The following is a 14,172-nucleotide window of genomic DNA, read 5'->3' on the forward strand; positions in this document are numbered from 1 at the left end:
GTGCAGATATGTGGTCAGAAGCTCATCTCGGGGTCAAATATGACAGCAATCATATGGCAGCCGGATGGATTGCAACCCAGGTTGTTAAAGGAAGCCAGGGAGGAAATAGCAGATGCGCTGAGGATCATCTTCAAATCCTCACTGGATATGGGCAAGGTGCCAGAGGATTGGAGGTATGCAAACGTTATACCATTGTTTAACAAGGGTGCAAGGTATAGGCCAAATAATTATAGGTCGGTCAGTCTGATCAGTTCTGAGAGATAGGATAAATGGCCACGTAGAAAGGCAAGGATTATTCAGGGATAGTCAGCATGGATTTGTTAAGGGATGGTCATGTCTTATTAACTTGATTGAGTTTTTTTGAGGAAATAACAAGGAGGATTGATGAGGGTAGTGCAGTGGATGTGGTCTACATGGATTTTGGTAAGGCATGTGACAAGGTCCCACATGGCAGACTGGTCAGTAAAATGAAAGCCCATGGAATACAGAGGAACATGGCAGGTTGGATCCAAAATTGGTTCAGTGACAGGAAACAAAGGCTAGGAGTCGATGGATGTTTTTGCGAAGGGAAAGCAGTTTCCATTGGCGTTCCACAGGGCTCAGTGTTGGGTCCCTTGCTGTTTGTGGTATATATTAATGATTTGGACTTAAATGTGGGAGGCATGATTGGGAAATTTGCTGATGACACAAAAATTGGCAGTGTAGTTGATAGTGACGAGGATAGCTATAGACTCCAGAATGATATCAATGGTTTGGTTGAGTGGGTGGAAAAGTGACAAATGGAGTTCAATCCAGAGAAGTGTGAGATAATGCATTTGGGGAGGGCAAACAAAGCGAGGGAATACACAACAAACGGGAGGATATTGAGAGGGGTAGAAGAGTGAGATCTTGGAGTGCATGTCCACAGGTCTCTGAAGGTGGCAGGACAGGAAGATAGAGTGGTGAAGAAGGCATACGGAATGCTTTCCTTTATTGGCCGAGGTATAGAATACAAAAGCATAGATGTAATGCTGGAGGAACTGGATAAAAAGCTGGTTAGGCCACAGCTGGAATATTGTGTACAGTTCTGATCACCACATTACAGGAAGGACATAATTGCTCTGGAGAGAGTACAGAGGAAATTTATAAGAATGTTGCCAGGGCTTGAAAGTTGCAGCTATGAGGAAAGATTGGATTGGCTAGAATTGTTTTCCTTAGAACAGAGGAGGCTGAGGTGTGACTTAATTGAGGTATACAAAATTATGAGGGGCCTAGATAGACAGGAAGGACCCGTTTCCCCTAGCGGAGAGATCAATTACCAGGGGACACAGATTTATGGTGACTGGTAGAAGGATTAGAGGGGACATGAGGAAAAACTTTTTCACCCAGAGGGCGATGGGTGTCTGGAATTCACTGCCAGGAACAGTGATGGAGGAAGAAACCTTCAATTCATTTAAAAAGGTACCCGACATGCACCTGAAGTGCTGCAACCTGCGAGGCTATGGACCAAGTGCTGGAAGGTGGGATTAGAATGGGCAGCTAGTTTTTCGGCCGGCGCAGACATGATGGGTTGAATGACCTCCTTCTGTGTTGTAATTTTTCTATGATTTCAATCCAATCGACCAATCTGGTTTAGCCTCAGAAATGAAGTTTGTGATATGGTCCGATGGCAACTGCTTCAGTATGTCCAATATTTAGTTGGAGGAAATTTATGCTCATCCAGTACTAGATGTCGGAGAAGTTAGAGACATTCAAATTGTAATTGTCAAAACAAAAGGTTTAAACTGTACAAAATCGATTTTCTTTTATTAAATGAAATATTTTCAGTATTTTTCTAAAAAAAATTAACCACTTCAATAACCAAATAGATAAAAAGTTTGTTAACCCAAACATCTTTGGCTTAAATAGATTTAAAAAATGAAACATATTCACCTCTTCCAAGAGATGGATCTGGTTACTAAGGAGCTGTTTAACCTGCAGTACCTCCTTCTGAGCGCCATCTTTCACACGCTGAATTTCTGCATCATTGTTGCCAGCCAAACTTTCCACAGCTTTTCTGTTGTATTAATATTAAACAGCAAAACTTTCATTAGAAGTCTCTTCCATTTTTACAAATTTGGCATGAGCAATTACTGTTGGCATGCATTTTGGGTAGAACACTTGTGTTCCTGAAAGATTTTCTTCCCTTTGTCATTCATTGTTAGAAGAAAAATTGGAATTGGATAAAAATACATAAAAAAATTAAACCAAAAATATATTGGTAAAAATTTTCTATTAGAAAAGATCATGTTTTAAAAATTTACCAGCATTGTAGAGTTAAAGATGGTTCAAATTTGGTATCTACAAATAACCTATATATTCATATTTCCTTAGCATGCAGAATCGAAGATTTAAAAAATTGACCGAGAAGTTATGTATATATCCACACCTTAATTATCCCTCTTCTACCAAAACAAGGAGGCAACTATATCCAAATACTCACAACTACATGTTATGTAGCAACTTCAGCAATCAATAATCATTAATGTAAAGCAAAAGGTTCAACAAAAGATGAAAGCAGTTTCTCCTACAAATGGGACAACAAGGTGTATTTCAAATAGTGCCACAAATCCAAAACCTACAGAATCAGAGAGATGAGTGCTACAACTGAGCCATCAGCTTTGAGGCTTAGACAGAGTTGACCAGTCAAAACAGTTATCCCCAAGAGTCTTACTCATCAGAATTGAGCTGATAAATTATAGGGTAGTGGGAGAATTACTCTGTATGTGGACCACTATATAGAGAAAAATGATTGTTCAATTACTCTTCCACATACCATGATATTAATTTAGTTCCAATAGTCTACTGTGCCCCAACAAATCAACTTCAGAATTCTCATCTTAAAACTCCTCCTGTTACTCCCCTCTATTAGAGTAATCTTCCTCAGCTGCACTCCCCTGCATGGATTCGCTGTACCTCTCACTTCAGGTTGTTACTCATACCCCACACCCCTTGCTCCACATCAGAGGCCACATTCTGGAATTCCCTCCCAAAACAACTTCACCCTACTGCCTCCATCCTGCTTTCAAAAATATCCTAAAACATATTCCATGAGAACATAAGAAGTAGGAGTAGGCCATACAGCTCCTCCAGCCTGCTCTGCCATTCAAGAAGATCAAGACTGATCCTCAACCTCAACTCCATTTTCCCACTCGATCCCTATATTTCTCGAGTCCAAAAATCTTTTGAATATACTCAATGACTGAACATCCATAGCTCTCTGGAATAGAAAATTCCAAAAGATACACAACCCACTGAGTGGAGGAATTTTTCAGTCTGAAATAGTCTTCCTGAGACTATGCTTCCTATCCCTAGTTCTAGGCTCTCCAGCCAGTCAGCATCTACCTCGGTCAAGCCTACCCTGTCATTTCTTTAACTACACTTCTGATCTGCTCTTTCTACCTTCTCCTAAATTCCTCTGTTGGCTGACTAGCATCTTCCTTTCTGCCTTGAATAGCCCCTCTGACATGCACTTTTACTAAAAGACTGTTATATGTTGTTGTATCACTTCTTTAGGTCTATCCAGATTGCAACTTGCAGCATTATCAGAGAAAAAAAAATGTGGTTTAGAACAGTATACTTGAGATTTGAATACACAAGACTTCAGTTATGTTAAAGATCAATATTATATTCTACAGATGTCTTAGTGTTCACCCAGCCATAACATGATTACTCGCAACTGTTCCATCACTGGAATGAAATTTGACTGCTCATTTGTTAGTTTTCCGCACTGCTTTAACTTTTTGATCGTTGCCTTCTGATAAGATTTGCACTTCCTTTTAAAACAAATAGTTCTTTATAGCTTTTAAAACCCTGATATGAAGAAGCTGAAACAAACAGTTGAGCTACAGTTATTGAAAGAGACTGTTTTGCATTTCAATTCTGTTCCTATACGCTGTTGAGAATCACAAGCATTTCCTAGTTCACGACCTCAATTAAATCATTAGCATGCATATGCAATTATTAATTAGATACTTAAAATGGGTTTCCCACAATGCGAATACAACAAATACCCTAAATAGATAGAGTGGCCGAGGAACAGCAGGAACTAAAAGTTTAAAAAAGGTATTCCTGTTCATATATTGTTGCACATTTAAATTTATGTCTTTTTGCTGTATTATAATAACCATTTTTTCTTGGTTGGTTTTTCGCTGATTAAAAAACTTTTTGACTACTCTGCTCAAATCACTAAACTGTCCTCTCTACTGAGCTCCCAAATAGCTTAAAGAAAAATGTACCAGATAGACAGACCAGAAGGTCCCAGGTTCAATTTCTAGTCTGTGCTGACTTACCTCAGAAACTACAACAGGACTCAGCAATACTGAGCTAGGGAGTGAATCCTGCTTATGGACTTTGGATCAGGACAGAATCAGACTTTGCTGTGACATCCTGCATAACTGAATATCCTGTTGAAAATTATTGTGCAGGTTCATTTGTCAAGAATGACCACTCGGATAAGACTCCAGTGTCATGGAACTGTACTCAGCAAAGAGACGCCATCTTCAGAAGGGCAAAGGAGAGACATTTAAAAAAAAAAGTGTTGCTTGGTGGTTGGGGGGGTGGAGAAATTAGTAACTTTTAATCAGCATTTTGTATTGCAAATTACAATAATTGCAATATACATATTGACTGAAGATTTAGATTACCAACTTACCATCATGTCTGCTAAAAATGTGATTTAATATTTGACCCAATACTTACGAAGCTTTGACAAGAAGTTCCTGTTTCTCCTTTAGTTCATGCTTCAAACTCTCCAATTCCACTTTGAGTTCAATATTCTGCAAAAACAGGAAAAACCCACCAAAAAATTAGCAAAGTCACACAGACAAAAACTGGAAAACAGTCACAGTGGAAATAAATGGATTCATATTAAAAAGAAATGCAAAAATAACCTTCGAGCTGATGAATACGAAAGATGGAACAGTCTGACTGCAATTAACCAATCAGAATATTTAAAAGCACAAGTCTTCAGTATTCTACAAAGTGCAAAGCCATGCAAAACCCCTTCTATGGGTCAAGTTGAAAAATGTGTCCCAACTCTCAATGCTGCAGCCTTCAAATGCAAAGGATCAATAGTCTTAAAGCTGTATTCAATAGCTTTCAATTAAAGTTATCCCTTGCTGGAAAAAAATTTTCAACAGCAGATCTTATTTCAAAATATTAAAAGTATTTGATTTATTCCAATTTTGCTTCACATTAAGCAACATCTGTCCTGGGTGAAGGAATATAGACAAGTGAGCGTAGAAATGCATGCATTACAAAAATCAATCCCAATTGACAATAAATGGACCAAAGACAATAACTGTGTTCCTCCACAATGAATACAAGGGTAGCTATAAAGAGAATATCACAGGCCTTTGTGTGATAGCAGATTTAACAACAGATGCAACACATGTGGTATCACACCAGAAGCTATTCAGGATCCTCTTTTCACCTAAACTGACCCAATGTACTAGTTTGGCTAGGGTTATGCATTTTGATGATGTCATTAATGTGTGTTTTAATCCATGTACACATGTCAAGAATTTACAATTTATAAAAGTGGATTAGTGATTCGGTTACAAGTGTCAAACTCAAACAGAATGCACAAATCTTCTGAATAGTATCATTATGGTCAACAATTTAACACGCACCCTCAGAAATTTGCCTCAAATATTATTTCATATTTTACAGAAAAAACATTGCAAGCTTTTATAACTAGCATTTATTAAAAAAAAAATCTTTAACGTAGCAAAATATCCAAATGTGCTTCATGGTTCGGTGTCAAACTCAAGAGGAGGACTAAATAGATGGGCAAGTGGGGGGTTGGGGGGGAAATAGGGGAATGACAAAGTTCAATCTAACAGATTTTAAAAGGAGAATCTTCAAGTTGGCAAAAGATGCAGCAGGTGAAATTAAATACAGCAAGTGATGGGGGTCAACTGTAGTTGCAAAGGATTGTGGAATATTAGGAAATAGACATTATGTAGCACATAATACAAGGACCAGACATCCTGGATGAGTCGGAATTTTAATAAAATGGAGGCCAGCTCAACGATCACTTGGAACATTGATCTAGAATGCAAAGACATAGTCAAGGGTTTAAGGAACAGTGAAAGTTAGGCAGGGGAGGCAACACTTAGGTGATGGACAAAATGTGGAGTTTGAACCTCAGCAGGACAGAAAGAGCCTCAATGCACAAACTAAGTGGACACTGAAGAGGAAAAAGGATCTGGGGTTAGAATATAGAGTTTCTGGAAGGCACCAAACAGGATAGCTTTGGTCTCGCTAGTGAGAAGCCACATGAAATGCAGCTGCTTTCACAACTTGATGGCAGACAGGTAATTTGACAGCATGGTTGTGAGGAGGTAAAGCTGGGCATCACGGACATACATGAGAACGGATTCTTGCATGCAGATAATTGTACCAAGGACAACACATGGAGGATAAATATTAACAAGCCAAAGAGGATGCCTTGGGTCACTCCCGATGAGAATGCAGACATAGGAAGAGAAACTTTTCAGAATATTTACACAGGCTATATTGGAACAGGTGCGCAGGTTCAAGGAAGCAGGCCACTGGGGAGAAGCAGGGGTGGAGAATGGGGTGTTGGAAGCCATGAGAAGTCAAAGTGGAGAAGAATTTCACTGCAGACTTGCAGCAGGGTGAATGGAAACTGGATTAAAAAGGAATAGCAAGTTTTAAAAAAAGCAAATTAGACTATTAGAACAAATTCCAGGATGAGAAGAAAAGGAAGTTTGCACTGGTGCGAAATTGAACAGGACTGTAGAAATCAGTTAAGTTTTTTTTTGAAAAACTTTTTTTTTCCTTTCATTATTTTTGAGAGGTGGCATTGCTAGCATGATCAGCATTTATTGCCTAACCCTAGTTGCCATTGAGAAGATGGTGGTGGGTCATCTTCTTGATTTGCTGCAGGCCATGTGGTGAAGGCACTTACACAATGTTGTTACTTAGGGAGTTCCAAGATTTTGACCCAACAATAAATGAATCAACTGCGATATATGCTGTGCGACTTGAAGGTGATGGTGCTCCCATGCACCTACTACTCTTATCTTTCTAGGTGGTGGTAGAGGTAGAGGTCCTCCCCTCAACCCCCCCACCAAAATTTGGAAGGTGCTTCCAAATAAGCCTTGCTGCAGTTATTCCTGTAGATCATGGCTGTAATGAGTACGATGCACTTGTTGTGGAGGGAGTGGATGTTTGAACTAGTGGAATGGGTACTGATCAAGCAGACAGACAGTTTTATCCTTGATGGTGTCAAACTTTGAGAGTTGTTTGCAGCTGCAACCATCAAAGCAAGTGGAGAGGATTCTATTACACGCCTAAATTGTGCCTTGTAAATGGCAGACACTTTGGAGGAATCAGGAGAGCCGTTCACCACAAGATACCCAGCTTCTGACCTGCTCTAGCAGTCATGGCATTTTTATGGTTGGTCAATGGCAACCCCTAGAATCTGATGAAAGGTCACTGACCCAAAATGTTTCTCTCTCTGCAGATGCTGCCTGGCCTGAGTGCTTCCAACATTTTCTGTTTTTATTTCCAACCTCCAGCATCATTATTATTTTGAATAATAAAAATACAAATCTGTTTTACAGACATCAGTTGGCTGAAAGCTGACTAAAATGCCACTAAATCTTCAAGTATTGGCAAGTGTGCATATCATTTGCATTAAAATGTTTCAGCTTGATTTTAGTCTCTTACTATCTTAAAGATATCCTCGCTGCCATCATCAAACTTCTGTTGCATTCGCTCCTCCAGGAAGTAGATGCGAAGCTTGAGGTTGAAGTTTTCTTTCTTTAGCTCAGTGATTTCCTGCAAGATAAAAAAAAAGCGACAATGGGACATGGCAGCAGGTAGAGTACATCTTCCAATCCATCTAAAATTTATCGAGACATTCAAGTGCTAGCTTTAACTTTACATACACTTTCTAAATGCAGCCACTGACAAAATGCTGGACAATTAGATGGCCAAAGCCTTCAGACGTTGCTTACAGGAACAGAGTCATCAATACAAGGGTACACATGATGTAACATAACCCACTGACTACAACTGAGTATATGCTGAAGCACCTTCTGACCAGCTTTGAAACTTAAAAAATCACAAGTACAGAAATAGTCATGTTGGGGTCTGTAATTTCAGCTGATAAAGTTGTATTACTTAGGATAGAACTTGAACTTGTTTAAAAAGATACTTTTTCAGATCTCCTTGCATTAGCCAATACTTAAGCATGGATTAATATCCTGCAATAACTAGAAACAGCAAGTAAAAATGCAAGTTCATCCACAAAGCTGAACAGGAATCCTTACAAACCTAAGGAGCATATGTCAATGGTATTGGCGGCTTCTAAATTTACAAAGTGCCATCTGAACTATCACCACAAATAGAACTCGCAGCCCCCCCCCCCCACCCTGGCCCTCCCTTTAGCCCTTTTCCAGGATGTATTGATGGAATGATTTGACAAAAAATAAATTCCTTATCAGTTGTTATAGGCAATAAAAGTAAATGTGCATGTATGCTATCGGCAGTGTAAATTAGAAGTCAAATAAAAATCAAACAGATTTTATAGTTTTATTAATACCCACATATTTTCAAGCACAGCACAGGATTACTCTTTTCTTAACAAGGAAGAAAGAGCAGTTTTAACCTTGAGCAACCCAACGGTGTTATTAACCATTAACCTTGGGCTAGAGGTAGCACTTTTACTTCTAAATTGGAAGGTCACAGGTCAACTTCCAGTCTGGTACTTGAGCACATTGTTTAGGCTGAAAGTTCAGTGCAGTACGGAGGGAGTACTTTCAGAGGTGCCGTCTTGTATTAAACCAAAGTCCTATCTGCCTGTTCAAATGGATGTAAAAAGCTCCCATGACACTACAGAAAAAGGGGCAGGGTGTTCTCCTGGTGCTCTGGCCAACATTTATTCCTCAGCCTGCACCATCAAACCAGATTCAATGGTTATTAATTTAATTTCTATTTGTGGGCCCTTCGTTGTGTGCAAATATGCCACCACATATGCTTGCATAACAGTAACACTTGAAAACTAAATCATTGCTGCAAAGCAGTTAGGCACGTGAAAAGCAATACATAAATGCAAGTTTGTGCATTGGTGGAGTAGACATTGTGTTAATGGATTCTTCCTCATCATCCAGGAATCTCAACCCATTGGCAGCACTTTGGGAAGCCCCAATACAAAAAGAAATTCCTAGCACTATTGCACTGCCAGCTGGGTCTTTTCCAAGAGTTATGACTAGGAAAGGGAGGTGAGGAGGAGCTCTTCTGATCAGATTTGCCACTCGTGGAATATCCTGCAATATAACAATATGTGAACCAGCTCTCTCATGTTTGGCACAATCAAGGTGACCTTTGGAGAAGCCCATTACTTGCTTCAATTATTCTTTCACTTTAACTTGTATCCCTAGCAGATTTTATTCTGGTTGACACAGTTTCATGTATGACTCTTCTTCAAACCTCTCATTACCCATTCCTCAAAATTCCCAGCCGTCTTCTTCCTCTCCCACTATGCAGGCCGTATCTAGTCCCTCCATTCCTCTCAAATAGTCTTATACACCATCACCATTCAAACCTAAATTTACCATTCCTTGTTCTGAATCCTTCCACCTTCCCCATCATCTTACCAAGAAAAAGTTCTTGATCAAAATAATCAACGATGTCCGATATCATTGCGACCATGACAACAGTATTCCATCCTTTCCACAGCTTTTAAAAGTCAACCATTACAATTTTTCCAAGCTCAAAATTGGTACGGTGGTGGTTGTATTGTTCAGCTCCTGCCAAAAGTATTGTGCCTCAGGTGCCAATCTCTGCATCTTCAATTGTTTGATTAAGCTGAGCTTGATGGGTTCCAACCTCAAGAGTTCTGATTAAGTTCAGTTCAGAATCAAATGTTTACATATGCCTATCTCCCCTATCACAAATCCTTATCTCAGCCCTGCCAGCACTAAACCCTCATCAATAAAAACAACTCATGTTTATAAATGGGAAACATCAATATATCATGTAACACTTCTTTTCAGTTCTCTATTTCCCCTCTCATTCTCAATTATCACAATGCCTCATGTGTCATGTTAAATTATATTTTTAAAAAAGTCACCAACATCCTGTGCATCATCAAAACAAGTCTTTACTAAAAAAAAAATTTGCCAGATAACATAACTTTAAAATTAAACATTCCAGGTTTGTGAAAATGGTGCTCTGGGAGCCAAATTACATTTAGAGGCCTGGCAAAAGTACAAAAAGTCAGTACATAAAAATTCTAGAATTGACAAAAAGTTGGTGTCTGACCACAATGACTGATCAGTAGAATGCATAGTTTGAATGTGCAATTCCACTCTTATATCTAACCTAAAAAAGTCTTCCTTCCTTTTCTATTCAGCAGATTTAAAGAATAAATGTCAATTAAAATTATAATTACTAACCTATATTGGTATCATTTAAAATTTTGCAAACAAATTCTCTTTATTGGAGCAAAAGAAAATTAATAAAATCAATATAAAATTCTACATTCCAAGTAATGAAAATATGAGACTACATCTTATACACACTATATTGCTCTAGCACAATGATTAAACAGCACAAGTTTCTGTGCAATAACGGTCATGGTGACAGTTCAGTGTTACATCTATAAATCACATTTCACCAGGATGCCAACTAAATTAAGTTAATTTCCTGGAACCTTTGTTCAAACATTCAACAATTACAATGCTAAGACCATACCATTGCTGCGACCAAAAAGCAGACAAAATAGAAACAGATTGAGAAAACAATCTTCAGTCAAAATTTATACCTGGAACCCTTTCATTGTAAAAGATGTAGGTTGAGTAATTACAGTCGTTAAGAAGCAGCTGCATTTAACTTAATTGCAGCAATATATTTCAAAAATATTTCCTTAGCAATCAAGTTAATTCTGCCCACTTACATAAATCTTGCACAACTTTAAAAATATGCATTTTGAATAATTAAATCTGCATATCTTATATTAAAATTGCTGAGCAAGTCACAACCTCTCATCAGGTTTGGTCAATGGGAAAACCCACACACATCAGTCAACACCAGTTATACCTGCAGGTGGCACTGTGATAAGGATTTGCAACGTGATTCAGTGTTCTGCATTCAGCCAACATACATAGCAAACTTTCCAATATAACTGAGCGCTGGGTGGCCAATGTTCCTTTTCAAATCGGTTTCTGCGTAGTCCTCACATACACGTTATACCGCAAAGAACAAGACCTGCGCAGCGCCCTTCAGGTTACTTCAAAGCCGCACATTGGTGCTCAGTGAATTATCTCTATTTCTCAGTCTTCGGTCATTTCATAATTACCTTCGAGAAGCTAAGTATTAATCTAGTTTTAGCATTTCAAGCAACCCAAATCATTAAGCACGCGATTACAAGAAATTTAAGGCGCCTACACACAAAGTCAATAGGAAATAAAGCAAAAGTTGGATTGCAACGCTTATTAAATATTTATAGACTATTTTAGTTGGTCAAAGCAAAATTGGGTTCTGCAGCAAATGACTGCATCAAAAGTGGCAAAAAAAAAAAATCAGCTAAGGTTAGAGATGCGTGGGCCATTCAGATTGATGAGGCAAAGACTGACATTCAAAACCGTTGGGTATGCACATCTAATGGTTTGAATCTTATGTTTAACATGATATCGAGACATGAGTGCTTGTAGCCCAAGAATCACAGCCAATCATAAGTAGTTCGGTCAAGTTCCATGGACAGAGGATGGCGACAATGCTCCATTGAGAAACAAGTAAGGTTGTAGCACAGGTTAAGGATGAGAGTCAGTCTCGCACCAGATTCCAGATCTGTTCAAATCTCAGAAATTACTCTCACCAGTGGAAATACAAGCTGCAAGGTAGTCTTTATATATTTATGCAGGAGTAATACCTGAACATACTGACTCATTATAAACTTTATGTGGGAGTAACATTTTTATATGTTGGCTCCAAATCTTCAGGGGAGCTACACTAGGTCGGGGGAGGGGGGCGTTAAAGACACATGGAGACAGAAGAAATTGTGCATCTGTATGTAAGATGAGGGGAGTAGGGAGGGCAAAGCATTAGAAAAAGGACACTGTGTAGATGAGAGACAAACCTGTCATACCTAGGCCAGATGCCAAGCTGGGGTATGGCAGAAAGATAATGAGGTGCAGGGTAGGATTATAGAAGTGATATAACATAACATAAAATGTCCCAAGGCACTTTACAAGAACGTTATCAGATAAAATTTGACACAGCACCACAAAAGGAACTATCCGAGCAGACGACCAAAAGATTGGTCAGAGGTAGGTTTTAAAGGAGCCTCTTAAAGGAGGAGAGGTAGAGAGATTAGGGAGGGAATTACAGAGCTTAGGGCCCAGGCAGCTAGAGGCACAACTGTCGATGGTGGAACAGTTAAAACTGGGAATGCTCAAAAGGCTAGAATTAGACAAGCGCAGAGATCTCGGGGTGGGAGGGGAGGATGGTGCTGGTGGAGATTAGAGATAGGGAGGGGCAAGACCATGGAAGGATTTGAAGGCGAGGATGAAGATTTTAAAATTGAGGCACTGCTTAACTAGGAGCCAATGTAGGTCAGCGAGCGCAAGTTTGGACACGAGCGGCAGAGTTCTGAATGACCTCAAGTTTGTGGAGGGTAGAAGTAGGGAGGCCAGCTAGGAATGCGTTGGAATAGGCAAAGTCCAGAGGTAACAAAAGCATGCACTAGGGTTTCAGTAGCAGATGAGCTCTGGTGCAGATATGTGGTAGGATACTCATCTCGGGGTCAAACATAACACTAAAGCTAAGCTGTGAACAGTCTGGTTCAGCCTCAAGACAATTACCGGGGAAGGGATGGAGTCAGTGGCTAGGGAACAGAGTTTGTGATGGGGACTGAAGACAATGGTTCCGGTCTTCCCAATATTTAGTTGAATGAAATTTCTGCTCCTTCAGTACTGCATGTCAGAAGTTTACAGATCAAGAGAAATGGAGATGAGGTAGAGCTGGACATTGTCAGGGTGCACGTGAACACTGATGATGCGTTTTCGGATGATGTTGCAGAGGGACAGCGTGTAGATGAGAAACAGGAGGGGGCTAAGGATAGATAGATAGATGCTTGAGGGACACCAAATCTAATGGTGCAAGAGGAGAAGCCACTGCAGGTGATTCTCGTGCTACAAGTAAATAGGCAATAATGAAACCAAGAGAGTGCAGTCCCACCCAGTTGGATGACTGTGGAGACACACTGGAGCAGAATTTAGTGCTCAACCTGACAAAGGCTGCAGACAGGTCGAGAAGGAATAGTTTACCTTTGTCACAGTCAACTAGATGGGAATAGCCAAGGTGGGGTGAAAACCTGATTGGAAGGATTCAAACAGGAAGTTCTGAAAAGATGCCCATGAATTTGGGAGGCTCTGCAGCCTCAAACACCCAGTCCACCTCACCACCTTCCTTCAATGCCTCTCTCCACTATCCAGCTTCCTGGGAAAGCCCTCACCTGGTTCTGCTCTCATCTACCCAATCATAGCCAGAACAGCCATACCAATGGCTTCTCTTCCCATTCTTACTGTTACCTTTGGAGTCCTCCAAGATTACCATCCTTGGCCTCGCCATGCACATGCCACCCCTTCAAAACATCATCCATAAATTAGGTGTCAAGTTTCCAAATGTATGCTGGTGACACTTGGCATCACTACAATTCCCACCCCTTTCACTGCTCCTCAGACTGCGTATCTGAGATGCAGTCTTGGAGGTATCAGCTTCCTCCAGCTAAACACTGGGAAATCTAAAACCTTCATCTTTGGTCACTGCTTCAAATTCCATACCCTCCCTCTCCCCAGCCAATAGCTCAGGTTGATTCGACCGTTTGCAACCTTGGCATCTTATCTGACAGAGCAGAACTTCTAATTCCAAGCCCATCATAAAAATGCCAACTGCCACTTCTAACCTGCCAATCTATGGTTCTACTTCAACCCATATGTACAGCATACTAGATCTCCAACAGAGCAGCTGTAGGATGTAGGGCTACACCACTAATGCCCCTTAAGATGATAGTCATAGCCATGCAATCGGAAGTCAGGTGACTCCATGGAAGAAGGACAAGGCAGGAACAGCTACTATCCCAACTGTTTATAGCAGATGCACTCATGTGAATGTGAT

At 40.0% G+C, this 14,172-nt stretch overlaps 1 protein-coding gene across 1 annotated transcript in view; it reads right to left on the bottom strand.

Moving 5' to 3' along the window:
• cdk5rap2 (CDK5 regulatory subunit associated protein 2) overlaps positions 1-14,172 on the bottom strand; it is a 126,165-nt gene that overhangs the window by 88,904 nt on the left and 23,089 nt on the right. Inside the window, exons 4-6 of the mRNA XM_068012579.1 lie at positions 7,720-7,830; positions 4,720-4,796; positions 1,912-2,035 (exon numbers count right to left, since the gene is read on the bottom strand). Coding sequence (XP_067868680.1) covers positions 1,912-2,035; positions 4,720-4,796; positions 7,720-7,830 — 312 coding nt within the window. The remainder of the gene's footprint in view (positions 1-1,911; positions 2,036-4,719; positions 4,797-7,719; positions 7,831-14,172) is intronic.

This window comes from Heterodontus francisci, chromosome 32 (genome assembly GCF_036365525.1).
Source record: "Heterodontus francisci isolate sHetFra1 chromosome 32, sHetFra1.hap1, whole genome shotgun sequence".
Taxonomy (NCBI): domain Eukaryota; kingdom Metazoa; phylum Chordata; class Chondrichthyes; order Heterodontiformes; family Heterodontidae; genus Heterodontus; species Heterodontus francisci.